Raw genomic sequence first — 19,611 nt, forward strand, 5'->3', positions numbered from 1 at the left:
ATACATATAGGCCACAAACTTATGAGCACTGGGGTCCTGGCTAGCAGGGTCCCAGTGACACATAACAAACATACTGAAAACATAGGGTTTCCACTATGATCACTGGGTCCTGGCTAGCAGGATCCCAGTGAGACAGTGAAAACACCCTGACATATACTCACAAATAGGCCAAAAGTGGGGGTAACAAGGCTAGAAAGAGGCTACTTTCTCACAACTACAGGCTGCCATCTCACACCTTCACTTCAACACACCTGTTTTTTGCTCCTCTGTACCGCACATTTCGAAACGCACACCAGGGTCCCCTTTCTAAGACTGTAGCGACTTCACAGCGCCTTGCTCCTCTCAGTCCTATTCCATATAATCTACAGATACTCCTCCTTAATGTGAAGGGTCTCAACAATCCTACCAAACACAAAGCTGTGCTTATCTGTCTTGAACACTATGGAGCCCATATTTGCCTACCCCAAGAAATCCACCTGTTTGCCACTGTCTGGCACAGACTGCGCTTCAAATCGTTCCCAGATCAATTATTTTCCTCCAACTCCAGGAGTGGCGATTCTGGTGTTCAGTTCTTTCAGAGGGAAAACAGGCCCTAAAGGGGTGAAAATGTGGGGTAGTCTGTTAGCCTATTCTGTGTCTGTGGGTATAAACTCCTTTATGTTGGGGACTATTTACATTACTAATGAAGGTCAGGAGCACTTTATACTTCGCGCAGTGGCAGAGTTGCTGACAACACAGAACCACTTGGTGCTCTTGTGGGTGGGGGGAGGGGCTGGGGAGCTTCAATTTAGTTTCTGGTAATGACATGGTCAGACCAGCCCAACGCTACTGTCAACAGGGGCTATTTTTCACAGGAAATCACCCACTAGCTGGGGGAAATAGGTCTAGGGGACATTTGGCACAGGCTACACCCCAAATGAAGGACTATACATTCTACTCACACACACATAAGACATATGCCAAAATAAATCTCTTTTTAGGCACCCAAGGCATCCAAGCTATGGCCTTGGCTTCGGAGATAAAACCCCGTTCTCTGTCTGATCATGCGGTGGTTTCACTTACCCTGACTTTTCCAACAGTGCAGCCTACTACTAGGTTCCAGTGGCTGAGAGAAACACTTTTACACCACTCTGCAGTCATTAAACAAGAGGACTTTCTCGCAGTCAACAACACTGTGGATGTTTTTATCTCTATGTTACGAGACGAAGTAATTGCGATTTCTGCAGCGGACAATATCCGCAAGGACAAGAGGGTGCACCTGCCCCGATAGGATCAGGAACTTGAGCAGATTCAGAAGTGCACAGGCTCAACCATGGGTATGGCAGCAACTAGAGGCTGCCCAGACACAATTAGCGGGTATTGACCTGGACAGGGCATAATACTCTGTCCTCAGTCTTCGCCAATCTTATTATATTGGCGGGGACAGGTGTGGCCGCCTCTTGGCCAACAGACTATGGGACCCCGATGGTGTGGAACCTACTAACCACCCCGAGATCACCACTGCCTTCTGGGTCTTCTACACGGAATTCAACACAAAACAGGATCTGCCTGCATATGGGCTGGCCATTACCTTCAGGGTCACCGCACACTTAAGTTAACATTGAAACAGGCCTCTCACATTGATTACCCAATTAGGGTAGAGGAAGTCATAGCGATCATTGACAGGCAGTCCCCTCTTAAGTAGCCGGGCCCAGATGGGTTTCCAGCGCTTTTCTATAAAACCTTCTGCACGACCTTGGCTCCCATTCCCACTAGATTGTTTAATGCTATCAAAGACACAGCATCAATCCCGCCTTCTATGCTAGCAGCCTCTATCATCGTTACCCCAAAGCCGCGCAAGGATAAGCAACAATGCGCATCCTATAATCCAATATCACTTCTCAACGTTGATCTTAAGCTTTTCACTGGCATTCTAGCGGCCAATCTAGACCCTCTTCTACTGGGCCTAGAGGCCCCCGATTAGGGGGGATTTGTGCCTCATCGCCAGTCTGGCAACAATACAAAGCAGATCATGCACCTAATTGATAAAGCTAGGCACTCAGGGCAGGACCGCATCCTACTGGCAGTGGACGCCGAGAAAGCGTTTGATCTGGTTCACTGGCCATAGCTGGAGGACACTCTAAAGCATTTTGGCCTGGACGAACGCTTTGTTCCTGGATTCTTAGTAACTACGGCCATCCGGTCACAACCGTTCGAGTGAACAGGTAGACTTCTACTACATTTCCCCATCTGTAGAGGCATTCGCCAGGGGTGCCCTCATTCACCCCTGCTTTTTGCGCTATTTATGGTGCCACTGGCCCAGCGCATCCGCGACAACCCAGTCAACAAGAGGATCTCTTTTGGAGGAGAGGAGCACACCATCCGTCTACATGTAGACGATGTCTTGGAGGCCCTGGAGGAACCCTCCACCTCCCTTCTAGCCTTCCTGTTTGAACTGGAGGCTTCTGGACAAGCAGCGGGTTTTCAGAGGAATGTACATAAATCCCAGGCCCTTAATCTGTCTCTCACGCCTGACCCCATAAGGCCCTTACTCGTAACCACCCAATTCAATGGGCGGCGACCTCCATCCCATACCTGGGTGTACAACTAACTTCTTCAGCCCGGGCGACTGCATCTTTCAACTACCAGGTCTTGCATCAGCAGATTAAGTCAGACCTAAATAGATGGAGGCCACACCGCCTCTCCTGGCTGTGTCAGGTGGCAGCCCTAAAGATTTCGATCCTACCTAAAACATTTTTCCTCTTTCAGACTTTGCCTTGCAGCAAGACCTGAATCGCTTTGTATGAGCTGATGGTCATTCTTGCATGTGGAAGAATTTAGTTTAGTTTAACAGATCTATAAAGCGCATGGCTAGCCGAAGGCCTCCCAGCGCTAAACAGAGGTGACGACTCAGACACTGGAAATGGAATACTGTATAAGCTATAAGAGAGTTAGGTCAAATAAATAAAAACATTTCTTTTGGAACGGTAGTTCCATAGGTTCTTGCCGAAGTTCTAGGGGTAGGGAGTTCCAAAGGCGAGCTGCTTTGACTGAGAAGGAGTTACCTCCCCATGATTATCTTTTAAACCGTGATATGTGAACTAGCTGGGTGGTGGAAGATGTCAGAGTTCTTGCAGAAATATAAGGTAAGATGCTTTGAATGATAAAGTGGGGACCTGTATTCTGCGGCTACTGTTTTATTGGTAGCCAATGAGGGGAAGCTAAGGCTGATTTGGCTGATTGATGTTTAGGTATATTCTTGAGTAGTTTTGCAGCCGCATTTTGTACAACCTGAAGTTTTTTCACTACATAGGAAAAGGGAATTATCATAATCCAGACGAGAGTATCGTGGCCTGGATAAGAATTCTTCTGGATAGAGGGGGTAAAAGATTGATGATTTTCCTTAGAGTTCTAAGGAGGCCAAAACAGGATGAAGAGATCTTTTTAGCTTGCTGCTCCATTGTGAGGCGACTGTCTAGCCAAAAGCCTAGGCTCTTTATATAATCCTTAGGGGGCGCAGGGTTACTGAAAACTACTGAATACAGTGCCAAAAAATTAGAAGGAGCACCATTACCTACAATCATTACTTCAGATTTTCCGTAATTACGTTTCAGTTTGGACATATTCATCCATTTGCCAATCTCAGCCAGGCAAAGAGAAAGATTTGTCAAGGAAGAATTCTTGGCATTAGAAAGAGATACTACTAAGTGAGTATCATTAGCATATGTGACCACCGAGAAGTCATATGGTTTTACAACTTTAGCTAGGGAAGAAAGGTAGATATTATAGAGAGTAGGGCTCAAAGAGGAGGCCTGTGGAAAACCACAAGTGAGGGGAAGTATTTTCAACAAAAAAAAGAGCGATCAGAGACTTGGAAGATTCTACCTTTCAGAAATTAGGAAAGCCAAGTTAATGCTATGCCTTCTATCCCTATATTAGAGAGCTTATAAAGGAGGATATTGTGATCTACAGTGTCAAAAGCGGCACTGAGATCAAGTAAAATAATGGCTGCATGCCCTCCATGATCTAACATTTGACGGGTGGTTTCAGTGACTGCTAGTAGGGCCGATTCTGTGCTAAATTGGGGTCTAAATCCCATTTGGGTGGAGTATAAGAGTTTGTGATCCTCCAGAAAACATGTCAATTGCTTGTTTATATGATTTTCCATAATTTTGGCTAGGACTGGAAGGAGAGCAATAGGCCTGTAGTTACCGAGCACAGTAGGATTAAGTTTGGGTTTTTTCAAAAGGGGATTGACAACAGCATGTTTGAGTGATTGTGGTAGAGATCCAGATATTAAAAGGTGGTTTAGAATGTTTGTCAGGGGCGGGACAATAGTGTTGGAGGCCAACGCCAGAGTACTGGGAGGGGCAGGATCAAAAGGAGATCCTGATTTAATATTATAGAGGAATTTTGTGACCAATGTTTCTGTCAAGGGGTTGAAAAGCTGCAAATGAGACCGAAGGGGGCTGGAAATTGGCAAGCTGATCATTAGTGACTTCATGGTTGGATATAGCTGGAAAGGAAGAATATATGTCAATAACCTTCTCCTGGAAAAAAACGCCAGTTTATTACTGTGCTCAATAGAAGCCTCTATAGGCGATTCATCTGAAGAAGCATGGGTAAGTTCTTTAAAAATGTGGAAGATCTCCTTCTGAGAGTTTGCCGATCGCTCTATTCTGGTACTATAGAATGAGGATTGAGCTAATTTGATATTGTCATGGTAATTTCTAATGGCTGCTCTATAAACTTTCTTAGAGGAACTACTAAAGTCTTTCCTCCAAATCCTTTCCAGCGTCTTGCATTCTTTTTTTAATTCTACCATTTGGTGATTAAACCAGGGTTTAGGCTTGTGTTTATGCCTTTTTACCGTCATCTTGATTGGCAGGATAGAGTCTAGAGAAGTGGAAATCAATTATTAAAGGATTCTACAGACTCAAGATTAGGTTCACTATATTTGGGAAGTGAGAGACAAAGACTGCCCTGCCATTGTTTGGGGTCAAGTTTTGACCATTGACGAGAAGTTGTTTTTATAGGAGTTTGGAGGCAGGGGGAAGTTCCACAAAATGGTGTAAATGAAAGTAGATAATGATCTGTCCAGATTAGAGGCAAAGGAGTATAAAAGGAAAGATCCAAAGATTGCTAAAAATGAGGTCGATGGTGTGACCTTTGATATGGGAGGGTCCTGTGATGTGCTGAGTAAGATCTAATCCCGCCAAAGTGGATAGGAGCGTTTTGGCGGAAAAACAGTGCATGTTGTCAATCTGGATATTAAAATCCCCAAGTATGGTCAGATTGGGTATTTTACACAAAATACTTGCTACAAAGTCAGGCAGAGCCCGTAGAAAACTTGCGTAAGGGCCAGGAGGAGGATAAACAAGTATTCCGGAAAAAGAGAATGTTGCATTAAGATATAATGAAAAAGACGTACTTTCGCATCCAGGGATGTCTAGGGTGGTAGTAGAGCATTTAATAGTTTTTATGTGGATAATAGCAATACCGCCTCCTCTAGCCTGGGGTCTGTCTAAGTGAATAATTGAGTAGTTTAATGGTAGTGCCTTAAAGATTTCAAAAGAGGTATCTTCATTGAGCCATGTTTCTGTCAAAAATAGGGCGTCAGGGTCATAATCCTTTAAAAGAGAAAAGATATGGAGGCAGTGGGCGGGCAGGGAGCGACAGTTAAGCAAAAACAGTCTACCTAAGAGGTTAGAACTGCTAATGGGAGGGGATGGCAGGTCGAGCGACGGAGTCCAGGGACAGCTGTGGCAGGACCAATTTGAAGAATCAGGAGAAAGAATAGAGTGTATTGGGGTTGTGTGGGTGATATTATAGGCTAGGAGCTGTTGACGAGAATAAACTAACCTTTCCGGGATCAAGCCAGCAGCACGACTGGCCTCTGGGCTCTCCTGGGTGCAGATGGGCTCGCCTTTGGCATGCCCACTGCGCGCGGCCGGCGTGAGGAGTCGTTTAAGTAGTGCATCTGATTGGATGCCTACTCAACCGACGACTAGACCGCCAACCAAGATGGCGGCTGAGAGGCTGCTCAGCCAGGTAGAAATGGCGGAATTGAGTCAATGGAGAAACTGCTGGATGCCTCTGAACACGGGCACCGGCGAAGTGGAAGTGAGAAGAATAAAACAGTGCAAAACAAATAAAAGTTAAAATAATGAAAATGTCACTTACCCAGTGTACATCTGTTCGTGGCATTAGTCGCTGCAGATTCACATGTTTGGCACAGTCCGCTGCCTGGTGTTGGGCTCGGAGTATTACAAGTTGTTTTTCTTCGAAGAAGTCTTTTTTGGTCACGGGACCGAAGGACTCCTCCCTCTTCGGCTCCATTGCGCATGGGCGTCGACTCCTTCTTAGATTGTTTTCCCCGCAGAGGGTGAGGATGGAGTTGTTTGCTATAAATAGTGCCCATGCAATGGAGTGAATATGTATGTACGTTAAGAGTTTATAATAATTATTTACAAATGTACAGATGTTTAAGATTTATGATCTACTTCTAAACGGCTACAGGCTTCCCGGGGCGGTGGGAGGGTACATGTGAATCTGCAGCGACTAATGCCACGAACAGATGTACACTGGGTAAGTGACATTTTCAGTTCGATGGCATATGTCGCTGCAGATACACATGTTTGGCATAGACTATAAAGCAGTTACCTCCCCTAAAAGCGGTGGTTTAGCCTGTAGGAGTTGAAGTAGTTTGGAATAATGTTCTTAGTACAGCTTGGCCCACTGTAGCTTGTTGTGCATTTAGTACGTCTACACAGTAGTGTTTAGTAAACGTATGAGGCGTAGACCAGGTTGCAGCCTTACATATTTCGCTCATAGGAATGTTTCCTAGAAAGGCCATTGTAGCACCTTTCTTTCTGGTTGAGTGTGCCTTTGGTGTAATAGGCAATTCTCTTTTGGCTTTAAGATAGCATGTTTGAATACATCTGACTATCCATCTAGCAATGCCTTGTTTAGAGATTGGATTTCCTATGTGTGGTTTTTGAAAAGCTATGAACAGTTGTTTTGTTTTCCTGATTAGCTTTGTTCTGTCAATGTAGTACATTAGTGCTCTTTTGATGTCTAATGTATGTAGTGCCCTTTCAGCCACGGAATTTGGTTGTGGGAAGAAAACTGGCAATTCTACTGTTTGATTTAAATGGAATGGTGAGATTACTTTTGGCAGAAATTTTGGATTTGTTCTTAGAACTATTTTATTGTTGTGTATTTGAATAAATGGTTCTTGTATGGTAAATGCCTGTATTTCACTTACTCTTCTGAGGGATGTGATTGCAATGAGAAATGCGACTTTCCAGGTTAGATATTGCATTTCACAGGAATGCATGGGTTCGAAAGGTGGACCCATGAGTCTTGTTAAGACGATGTTAAGATTCCATGAAGGAACTGGTGGTGTTCTTGGTGGTATAATTCTTTTTAGCCCTTCCATGAATGCTTTAATAACTGGTATTCTAAATAGAGACGATGAATGAGTAGTTTGTAGGTAAGCAGATATTGCTGCGAGGTGTATTTTTATAGATGAAAAAGCGAGATTTGCTTTTTGCAAATGTAGTAAGTATCCTACTATGTCTTTCGTAGAGGCATGTAATGGTTGTATTTGATTGGCATGGCAGTAGTAAACAAATCTTTTCCACTTAGATGCATAGCAGTGTCTAGTGGAAGATTTTCTAGCTTGTTTTATGACCTCCATGCATTCTTGTGTGAGGTCTAAGTGTCCGAATTCTAGGATTTCAGGAGCCAAATTGCCAGATTCAATGATGCTGGGTTTGGATGCCTGATCTGTTGTTTGTGTTGTGTTAACAGATCTGGTCTGTTGGGTAGTTTGACATGCGGTACTAGTGAAAGGTCTAGTAGAGTTGTATACCAAGGTTGTCTTGCCCATGTGGGTGCTATCAGTATGAGTTTGAGTTAGTTTTGACTCAACTTGTTTACTAGATATGGAAGGAGAGGGAGAGGGGGAAAAGCGTATGCAAATATCCCTGACCAACTCATCCATAGAGCATTGCCTTGTGATTCGCGGTGTGGGTACCTGGATGCGAAGTTTTGGCATTTTGAGTTTTCTTTTGTTGCGAACAAATCTATCTGGGGTGTTTCCCAAATTTGAAAGTACTTGTTCAGAACTTGGGGGTGAATTTCCCATTCGTGGACTTGTTGGTGGTCTCGCGAAAGGTTGTCTGCTAGTTGGTTTTGTATTCCTGGAATAAATTGTGCTATTAGGCGAATGTTGTTGTGAATCGCCCACTGCCAAATTTTTTGTGTTAGGAGGCACAATTGTGTTGAGTGTGTTCCTCCTTGTTTGTTTAAATAATACATTGTTGTCATGTTGTCTGTTTTGACAAGAATGTATTTGTGTGTTATTATGGGTTGGAAGGCTTTGAACGCTAGAAATACTGCTAACAGTTCTAGGTAATTGATATGAAATTTTGTTTGGTGTATATCCCATTGTCCTTGAATGCTGTGGTGATTGAGGTGTGCTCCCCACCCTGTCATGGAAGCATCTGTTGTTATAACGTATTGAGGCACTGGGTCCTGAAATGTCCGCCCTTTGTTTAAATTTTTGCTGTTCCACCATAGAAGCGAGAGGTATGTTTGGCGGTCTACCAACACCAGATCTTGAAGTTGACCCTGTGCCTGTGACCATTGTGATGCTAGACACTGTTGTAAGGGTCGCATGTGTAGTCTTGCGTTTGGGACAATGGCTATGCATGATGACATCATGCCTAGAAGTTTTAGCACAAATTTTGCTTGTATCTTTTGGTTTGGAAACATAGCACTTATTACCTTGTGGAATGCCTGCACTCTTTGTGGACTTGGAGTGGCAATTCCTTTTGATGTGTTGATGGTTGCTCCTAGATATTGTTGTGTCTGACACGGTTCTAGGTGTGATTTTGTATAGTTGATGGAAAACCCCAGTTTGTGAAGGGTTTGTATGACACATGTGGTGTCGTTTGCGCATTTTTTTACTGTGTTGGTCTTGATTAGCCAATCGTCTAGGTAAGGGAACACATGTATCTGTTGTCTCCTGATGTGTGCTGCTACTACTGCTAGATATTTTGTGAACACTCTTGGTGTAGTTGTTATTCCGAATGGCAACACTTTGAATTGGTAATGTATTCCTTTGAATACGAACCGTAGGAACTTTCTGTGAGAAGGGTGTATTGGTATATGAAAGTACGCATCCTTTAGGTCTAATGTGGTCATGTAATCTTGCTGTTTGAGCAGTGGAATGATGTCTTGTAGTGTGACCATGTGAAAATGGTCCGATATGATATAGGTATTTAGTGTCCTGAGATCTAAATGTTGTGGTGACATTTTGCGTGTTTTGGGAGGGATGTTTGGTGGGAATTTGTGGAATTTTATGCAATAGCCATGTTGGATTATTGCTAATACCCAATTGTCTGTTGTAATCTGTTGCCAAGATTGGTAGAATTGGCTTAGTCTTCCCCCCACTGGTGTTGAGTGAAGGGGTTGCGTGACTTGAAAGTCACTGTTTAGGTGGAGGTGTTTTTGGAGTCTGGAATCTTCCCCTACTCCTTGGGAATTGACCCCCTTTATATCCCCTGAAACCTCCCCTTTGGAAGGAACCCTGATATGGTGTGGTTCTTGTTTGTTGGCTGGTGGTGTCTGTGGGTTGGCCACGAAACCCCCCTCTAAATGGAGTTTTTCTAAAAGAGCCTCTGCTCTGCGGGGAGTAGAGTGCGCCCATGGCCTTGGCCGTGTATGTGTCCTTTTTAAGTTTTTCAATGGCTGTGTCCACTTCAGGGCCAAAAAGTTGTTTTTCGTTGAAGGGCATATTAAGGACAGCCTGCTGGATTTCAGGTTTGAAGCCTGAAGTGCGGAGCCAAGCGTGTCTCCTTATGGTGACAGCAGTGTTGACTGTTCTCGCTGCAGTATCGGCTGCGTCCAGTGAAGAGCGGATTTGATTGTTTGAGATAGTTTGTCCCTCTTCAACTATTTGCTGCGCCCTTTTTTGGTATTCTTGGGGAAGATGGTCTACGAGAAGTTGCATCTCATCCCAGTGAGCGCGGTCATATCTGGCCAGCAGCGCTTGAGAATTTGCGATGCGCCACTGGTTGGCTGCCTGTGATGCTACTCTTTTCCCTGCCACATCAAATTTTCTGCTTTCTTTGTCCGGAGGTGGGGCGTCGCCAGATGTATGGGAATTTGCTCTTTTGCGAGCTGCCCCTACTACTACGGAGTCAGGTGGTAACTGCGAAGTAATAAACACTGGATCTGTGGGTGGTGGTTTGTATTTTTTATCCACCCTTGGGGTGATGGCTCTTGATTTTACGGGCTCTTTAAAAATTTGTTTTGCGTGCCGTAACATCCCCGGTAGCATTGGGAGACATTGATATTGGCTATGTGTAGCCGAGAGGGTGTTAAATAAAAAATCATCCTCTATAGGATCGGAATGCAGTTGGACATTGTGGAATTCTGCAGCCCTAGCCACCAGTTGTGAGTATGAGGTACTGTCCTCTGGCGGTGACGGCTTTGTGGGGTATGAATCTGGATCATTGTCCGGCACTGGGGTGTCGTATAGGTCCCAAGCGTCTTGATCCTGATTATCTTGACTTATGGTAGTTTGCGCTGGTGAGTGCATTTGTGGCGGTGTTTGTGCCGGCGATGCCTGTTGTAGTGGAGAGGGCGGAGGCGTGACTTTTTTAACCACTTTGGCTTGTGGTTGTGCGTCATCCTTGAGGAGACTGATCCTTCTTTTCCTTATTATTGGGGGAAGGGTTGATATCTTCCCTGTGTCTTGCTGGATGTACAGTCTCTTTTGTGTGTAGTCTGATTCTACACTTTGGAGCTCTTGTCCAAATCTGTGCATCTGGCCACTTATTCCTTGTTCCTCTGAGTAGGATGAAGGTGTGGTATTTTTCGGCGCCGAGAGAGAATCTTTTTTCGGTTTCGGCACCGACAGAATTTTTGTTCCTTTCGGCATGGATTCTCGGTGCCGATGTTTTTCGGTGCCGGTATCTTGTTTTTGTCTCTCGGAGCCGCTTTCTCGGCTCCGAGGTTGCTCCATGGCGGTCCCTCGACCGGAGTCGGGTGTCTTCGCTATGGGCGTGCCCTTTTTCGGCGCCTTCGACGGGTCGCCTGTTTTATGGGTCGAGCCATGGCCTGTTGGCAGTGGCGTCCCCTGGGCTTTCGTTTTGTCGATGGTTTTACTTTTCGACGTCTTACTCACAGTTTGTTGCTGTTGTTCGACGTCGGAGTTTCCGGATTCTGAGTCCGGAACCGAGAATGTTTCCTCTTCGTCGTCGAAACGTTGTTTTGTCGGCGTGGACGCCATTTGTAGACGCCTGGCTCTTCGGTCCCGGAGTGTTTTTCTGGACCGGAAGGCTCGACAGGCCTCACAGGTATCCTCCTTGTGCTCGGGGGACAAGCACAAGTTACAGACCAAGTGCTGATCTGTATAAGGATACTTACTGTGACATTTTGGGCAGAAACGGAACGGGGTCCGTTCCATCGGCTTCGATGTCGCACGCGGTCGGGCCGACCAGGCCCCGATGGGGGAATCGAAGCTACCCCAAAGTCTTCCGATGATCGGTGTCGATGTACCTAACTATCCCGATACCGAACGGAACAATACCGACGCTTTCTTCCGAGATTCTGACTAACTTTCCGAACCGAAACACGGAGCGAAAAGGAATACGTCCGAACCCGACAGCGGAAAAAAACAATCTAAGATGGAGTCGACGCCCATGCGCAATGGAGCCGAAGAGGGAGGAGTCCTTCGGTCCCGTGACCAAAAAAGACTTCTTCGAAGAAAAACAACTTGTAATACTCCGAGCCCAACACCAGGCAGCGGACTGTGCCAAACATGTGTATCTGCAGCGACATATGCCATCGAACGTATTGTTTTTGTTATTTTTTTTTTTATAAAAGGAATAAGTATTTCTTGCTGCCAAAGGAGCCACGTACCCCCGCACAAGGGTGGCCTCGGCATCCTGAACCTGCTTCTCTATCAGACGGCCCAACTTAGATTCCTCCTTGAGTGGTCTCGAGAGGAATCTGAAAAACATTGGCTTTTCATGGATAGGAAGGTGGCATGGCAACATCTCTGGAAGATCCCCTTTCTACATAGACATGCTTGGCCACGAAGCCTTTACTTTTTCCCCCAATCACCAAAGCTACCCTGGCTGTCTGAGACAGGGCAGCCGAGAGGGTTGGCCTGACCTCCTTCCTGTCCCCCCTGGCTCCCACTGTCGGTAACCCAGATGTTTCTCCAGGTCTCAAAGCAACCAGCTTCCACCACTGGCACAAAGCTGGATGCCAGTCTGTAGGTCACTTGTCTGACAAGGAGGGTCCCACCCCCTTCGAGCAACTCCGATCGCATCATGTGCTACCTGAAGAGTGTTTGCATGATCTGCAGATTAGACAATGGTTGATGCACCCATCTGTTTGTCCAGGGACACAACACTTCCTTACTACTTTTGAAAAATGGCTGGTTACCAAAACATAACTAAACTTTACGCAGTCTCCATTCAGCCCCAACACCAGAGAAATCAACTGGCAAGCGACACTGGGAATTCGAGCTTTGCCGCTCACTGACCCATAAAGAATAGGGGGAAAATTCATTAGCGTGCACGACATACAGCCCGAAACACGCTAGTATTGAGACGGCTACCAAGACAGTCATGTACTTGTACCTCACTCCATTCCTTTTACACCGGGGAAACCACGCTCGCAAACCAGAATGTCAGTACAGCTGTGGCTCCCCCAGTATATCGTTACATTTGTTGTGGGAATGTCCAAAACACACTTCTTACGGGACTTAACTGCTTTACACTGTCAATGCCCACCTTAATATTCAGGTCCCCCGCTTTCCTGCCTGTACCATCCCGGGGATACCCAACGCACTCACTTTCCCGCTCAAATCCTGCCAGGGTCGGCAGATTGGTCCAGCTTTGGGAACGGCCTTGCAAAATATTCTGACACACTAACTTTGGTACATCCTGGGGATGGAAAGACTGACCATCACTCTCTCCGCTCAAAGTACCTCATATTCGGAGATTTGGCGTCCTTTTATAGCTATACTATCCTCTGAACTTCGGAAACTCACCTGCCCCAGATACCTTTGGCTGCTTCGCCTGACGGAGGCTCCGGCTGTTGCTAACCATGAGGGTACGCACTAGTTAGCCACACTAGGTACTGTGAGCTATCCTTATGTATTACACTCTTATGCACCGTAGGTCTCGGAGGGAGGGGGGAGTAAGTGGACGTTTTGTCTCTTCATAGCTGAACTACTGAGGATGGGCTGATCGCTCACTGTACTGCTGTAAATTATTTCTTTGAAATCCAATAAAGAGATTTGAACCATAAACTACAGTCATTCATCTACCCCCTCCCCTCCCAGTGCACTGGTCACTGATATAAAGATATGGAAGTGAATGTCCAGCATAATTAAACATAACTGTGTGTTAAAGTACCGTGTGCTGAGGGGACACTTCTCCACTTGCCTGTCCATGAGGAGGGTTTGGTTTCAGGTAAAAAGGGTAGAATAAGGCCATCTAGGTGCAACCCTAGGTCGTACTATCACCGCAAGGTTTGTTTCATGTCTGACAAACAGAGGCCTATGCAACTTGTGATACTAGGATTTGAACCATTATTGCCCCCCTTACTGTATCATGGACACCTACAGTCAATATCTCTTTTCAAGCACCTCACATTAAGTCTGTAAGAATTTCTGAGTCACAAATAAACATCTGTGCTACACTGAAGTTTCGTCCTTCAGTATACCCGGACGTCTCGAAGAGCACTCGTTTCTCAATGTTCAACATGCTCAAGATTGCTCTCAAAGCTACCTTCTGCTACAAAAGGGAATGTCTATCCATATTCTGTCTTCCTGTTTACAATACATTAATGCATTTATTGTTTTTGTACTATTATTCAGGTACTATATATTATAACTGGCACATTTTCTACATGTTAAGGGCAATAGCTGATATCAATGTACGTAACCACGGTTACCTAGTTGCTGCATACAGTATTTGGTTTCTTATTGTTCCTGTTACCTAATAAATAAATGTTCTGTATCTAGAAGTGCATGGGAAGGCCTATGTGCCCATAGATATTTTGCTGGGGCCTGGGGGAAGTTCTCAGACTTGTTTATGATCCATATCACTTTGGAACAGTGGCAAAATAGAAAGGCAAAGAACTTCTACAGTGTTCTGGTTTAACAGTTCAGCCAAGAGACATGGAGGGTTTAGGATCAACACAGTAACAAAAAATCTAAGCACTGAGACCAGAACTCACAGCTCCGATATTTGTTTAAAGGGGTTAGTTGGGAGCTCCGTTATCGGTTAATTTACAACTCTAGCCTGAGCCCATATACTGTGGAACAGCAAGTAATTTAACTAGTTAGAGAAGAGTGTTTTTAAATAGGAAGCCATTCCTTGCAAAGCCATTCCAACAAGTTATTTTTTCTTTACACAGTTTGGGAAAAAAGAGATAGTCACTTGTTTTTTAACATTGGGGAATCTGAGATAGGGCAGTTGCTAGTTCTTTGCACTTCAACCCACTTATCTGTTGGTGATTTTGAGGGTTTTCTCACAGACCTCTCGAACTGGTTCTAGTTAGGCGTGGGCAAGACACATTTTGTAAGAGACTTTCAGGAAGAGAGATAGGAGAAACAGTGAAGGAGCAAGAAAGACAGGCACTTGAAGAGTTAAGAGAGAGAGAGAGAGAGAGAGAGAGAGAGAGATATAGACAAAAGAATTGAGAACAGGAAAATATAAATAAAGCACAGAGTACTAGAGATTAAATCACATGCAAGAGCATGTCAGTGAGTGTGTGAAATGTGTCAGGGGGGCGAGTACAGAGTAAGTGTTGAGGGAGAACAGTTACCTTTGGTATGGGAGGCTCCATCCCCAGGAAAGATGTATGAGTCCTCCAGCTGGGTGATGTCATACAAGCAGATACAGAGCCCTACATTGTACACCACCTGTCGGGTAAAGAGGGAAATTTCAATGACTGGAGGTGTTCCTCCACCCAAACAGTGTTGACCTTCAGTTTAATTTAGGAGCGCTTACACCGAACCCTCTGATGCCAGTGAAGCACTTCAGCTCAAAATATAAGAATATTTGCACTCACTGAGGCAACACCTGCATATGCCTGTGGTTGTCCTCATTACAGAGTGACCAAACCTGATCTTGGAAGCCCCAAGGATTTCACTTAAATCATAGAGAGCAGGGAGGTCTAACATGGCGTAACAATACTGCTTTGCTGGACATCCTTACTTCCCTGGCACATACCCGCCATGACATCTCTTCGTTTAGTGCACTGCTTTATGAAGTCTCAATGTTTCCTCGCTGAAAGCCATCCGAGCTGGGATGACCTGCAGAAATATACCAGATTCCCCTGCATTGATCTCAATCTTGCACTATGACTTTTAAGAGCAAAGCAGGCTTAGGCCTCCATTACAACCCTGGCGGATGGCAGTATTTTGGAGAAAAGTTCTGCCAACAGGTTGGCGGTACTGTTCTCCAAAATATGACATTGGCGGGTTGGCTCAAGCCAAACCATCAATGTACCACTCCGTCCGTCAGGGCGGTAATAGCCGCCGGGCTGGAGACTTCAGTGTCCAGCCAGGTGGCCGTCGGTGTCCCACCCGCTGGATTATGACCCCACCTACCGCCACGGTTTTCATGGCTTCCTTAACGCCATGAAAACCATGGCAGTAGGCACTATCAGTGACAGGGAATTCCTTCCCTGTCACTGATAGGTGTCTTCCCCGTCCCCCTCCCAAAGAGTCCTTCCCCACCCTCCCCTTCCAGACCCCCCCACGACATACACACACACATTCATGTACCATCATACGCATGCATTCATCCACATACACGCATTCCCCCACGTATGCATACATCCATTCACACATATCCACACACACACTTACATACAAGCACCCAGGCAGTCACACAACATACACGCACACTCACAACCATGCATGCATACACGCATTCCACACACCACACACCCGCATGCACGCACAAACATACACCCACACCCCCCTCCCCTGTCGAAGCACCCGACTTACCTAATTGCAGGGGGTCCTCCGGCAGGAGACAGGACAAGGCGCTGCCGCCAGCAGCAGAGTCTGCTAGCAGAACACCGCCAGGCCGTATCATGGGTCATGATACGGTCTGCGGCGGTCTACTGGTGTGGCGCTGCTGCTGGCAGCAGCGCCCCCTTTACCGCCATCCGCCGCCGGAATTCCGCCAGCTTTCTGGTAGAATTCCAGCTACGGTCATAATTTGGCGGACGGTAGGTAGCCGCGGCAATGGTGTTTTGGCGCCCATTGCCATGGCAGTAGGCAGTCATTACCGCAATTGTCATAATGTGGGCCTTAGTGCCATCTTCCAAGCCCTGCTGGAGCACAGCTGGGACCAGTGAATTTTTGCTCTGCCTTATAGATGCAGAGTAGTACATTCAGGCAAATGCTGGAAATCTTAGGCCAACTAGATAACTACTACTTTATCTCCTGCTGAGATGTTTTTAGCAACCATCTGTCCTAGGCATGCGGGAATGATCAACCAGAACAACCACTTTCAGATAATGCACTAATGCAGCAAATGGTAACATGCTCACATAGACCCTCACCCCTAAACTTTACACAAAGAAAACTGGATGGTGATGCCCCATATACTCAGGGCTGGCAGATGCCAGTCCCTTTAGTTCCATTTCTCACCACAAGAAGGCAAAGAATGGCATATCACCCCTAATGGAGGGACTGTGAGGACCAATATGTTTGTCGTTCCACAAGGCACTATCGGATATTAGAACAAACCCCCTAAAGGCCTGTCTGATTCAAAGTAGACTGTGGCTCTTTGATTTGGGCATGTGAAAATATGTGTTATGATTTTCTTGGACAACTACTTTTACACATTCCTACTGAAAATCACCTACATGCAAGCCGAGAGGACCACATCCTTACCTTGTTGGCCAACTTCTTGTTGAGTTCTTCAGCAATAGAGTCATTTAGCTTCCGTTCGAACTGCCAGGGCGGGGTCCGCACTGTGTCTACCATCTCCACAAGTACAAACATAGTGGCTGGTGATCCCCTCGATCAAACACTTGAAGCAAACAGAAGTAGAACAAAGAGTTTAATATGCAGAATCATTAATTCGGGGCTCAAAATCCTAAGGAGCAGTGCAGGTGGGCAATTGAAACTCACTAAACAAGAGAGAAATTTTGCAAGGACACCCCCAAAGCATGTCAACAACATGACGTTGCTGTGGTGACAGCAAATGGAATATCAATGCACAAAAACATACTCAACATTAAAATGGAGGCTATATTACATACGTATGCATTACGGGTTAGGCTCCATCTGAAAACTCAAGTTCTGATAAAAAAAACAATGAAATGTACAACATAAAAAAAACATTTTTTTTTTTCTTTTTTTAAATGATTGTGTACATATCCATTTGAGGCCTAAGTAATATGCATATTGCAATATTAAAACTCCAAGAATAAACACAAGCTTTATTCGGTCAACATATCCATCAAAGCAACCATAAAACAATTAAAGAATCATAAATAATTAAGAACATAAAGGAATTTAAAAATCATCCAACAATTAGAATAAAATGTGAACCCTCCCACTTCATATCCACAACATACTTATTACAAGGATTTGATTTTTTTAAGAAAACAAATACGTATATACCAGGCAGCCACAAAAAACCTTGCTAACCGCTGATATTAAAATGGTTGAAGTATCACTTTTCAGAATCCTTAGAGCAGTGCAACATTGTCTTATGCCCAAGTTCCGGCAAACTGTACAAGTCCACTTGCGCCGGGGAATGGAATATGCCGGGCAAAAAAACATAAAATGTTCAACACATTCAATAATATTACAACAGGCAGGACATAAGTCAAATGTTAAGGGCGTTCCCCAACTGCCAGTTAGGGACAAGAGTGGTAGACGCTCAAAACAAAAACGAACATACAGACTCTTCCCCAATGTATCAGATATAAGATCTAAATAAGGTTCGAAGTGGGGGTACCACTTGAAAGCAAGAAATTGGTTAGTCAGCCGACCATGTGATGTACAAAGGAGGAGATTGTTTTTTTTACATAGGACCAATAAGCAACTTTTCGGGACAGCTTGTGATTTCTCCCTAAGTTCTGTGGGTTCTCCCAATAATTTCCAAGCCCCAGAATACGAAACCATTTTGAGACATGCCTGAACCATGGGATAGAGGTCACGTTCGGTCTTTTTAAGAGGTCAAGAAGAGAGTCCCTGTATATAATGAGCTCAGGGATGGTCCAGATCCTTACACAAAAGAGTAAGGGTCTCAGGGCTATCAGATCAGCAATGCGATTAAACCTGAGATCCAGAAAAGACGGGATCAAGGGTACGCTACGAGGGCACGCAAGTAAGGCCCTGGCAAAATTATTTTCGTCCACAATCTATAGCTGTTATAAAACCCCCACACCTCGGCGCCATAGGCAGCACCGCCCTGCGCCTTTGCCAAATAAATCTTAATAGCCGGCGATACGGCTTTTGTTACAGAACTTTTATAAAAACGCAGGATAGCGCCCTCCCTGTGCTGGAGAAGTACCGCACTTTTATTGATCTGATCCTCCCACTGTAAATTATTTGAGATCCTCACTCCCAGGTAATCTATTGAACTAACCTTGCTTAGAAGGGTCCCATCTACAATAACAGTATATCTCCTGGTTAATCCTGGGCTGAACACCATTAATTTTGTCTTGCTAGCATTCAATTCCAGGCCATAGTCTGCACAGTATGATTTAAACCTATCAACAAGAATCTGAAGGCCCACTGGGGTCTTAGAAATAAGTAGAGAGTCATCTGCAAAAAGTAAAATAGGAATTTTCTGCGCAGTTAGGGAGGGGGCATCATTCTGACAAGTAGACAATACTTGTACCACCTCATTTATAAATATAGTAAATAAGTTTGGGGCCAGAACACATCCTTGGCGAACCCCCCTCTGAATAGGAATATGTTCTGTTAATTCTCCCTGACTGCCCCATCTCACCTGAGCATATGTATTCTCATGTAACCATTGTAATAAATGAATTATATTGGTAGGAGTACCCATCCTATGTAGCACTTCCCAAAGTATTTCTCTAGGGACCATATCAAAAGCGGATCGAAGGTCCACAAAAACGACATATAGATTTTGCTTGGCAAGGACTATGTATTTCCAATATAAAAGCATCAGCCTGAAGACCTGGTCTACCGTACTAGTTTTTGAGCGAAAGCCCGTCTGTAATGGGGATAGTACCTCATGGGCTTTAACCCAACTTAGTAGCCTTCCCAAAAGCTGCTTAGCAAAAATGTTCAGGATATTGCTGATAAGGCTAGTAGGTCTATATTTAGCCTGGGAGCTCACATAGCCCTTTTTGTGAATCAGAATTATTTCAGCCCCTTTCCAGGTACTTGGAATTGGGCACCCGGCTGCGATTTTATACGAAATCAAATTTATGTACCAGGACCATACTATTGGTTCAGATTGATATAAGTCCCCCGGAATCTTATCCGGCCCTGGTGCTTTTGCAGATTTTAAGTAGTTGATTGATGCTATAGTTTCCTCCATTGTGAAGATAACAGGGTCTTCACAAATAAAAGAATCTAGTCCTGGTTTA

At 45.0% G+C, this 19,611-nt stretch overlaps 1 protein-coding gene across 2 annotated transcripts in view; it reads right to left on the bottom strand.

The window, feature by feature from the left end:
• The window catches only part of POLR3H (RNA polymerase III subunit H), a 78,565-nt gene that overhangs the window by 40,631 nt on the left and 18,323 nt on the right, over positions 1-19,611 (bottom strand). For both annotated transcript variants that reach the window (XM_069231255.1, XM_069231256.1), the window contains exons 2-3: positions 16,928-17,066; positions 14,842-14,938 (exon numbers count right to left, since the gene is read on the bottom strand). In XM_069231255.1, the coding sequence (XP_069087356.1) occupies positions 14,842-14,938; positions 16,928-17,038 (208 nt within the window). In that variant the 5' untranslated portion in view covers positions 17,039-17,066. The remainder of the gene's footprint in view (positions 1-14,841; positions 14,939-16,927; positions 17,067-19,611) is intronic.

Source organism: Pleurodeles waltl, chromosome 4_2, assembly GCF_031143425.1.
Source record: "Pleurodeles waltl isolate 20211129_DDA chromosome 4_2, aPleWal1.hap1.20221129, whole genome shotgun sequence".
In the NCBI taxonomy this organism is placed as follows: Eukaryota; Metazoa; Chordata; class Amphibia; order Caudata; family Salamandridae; genus Pleurodeles; species Pleurodeles waltl.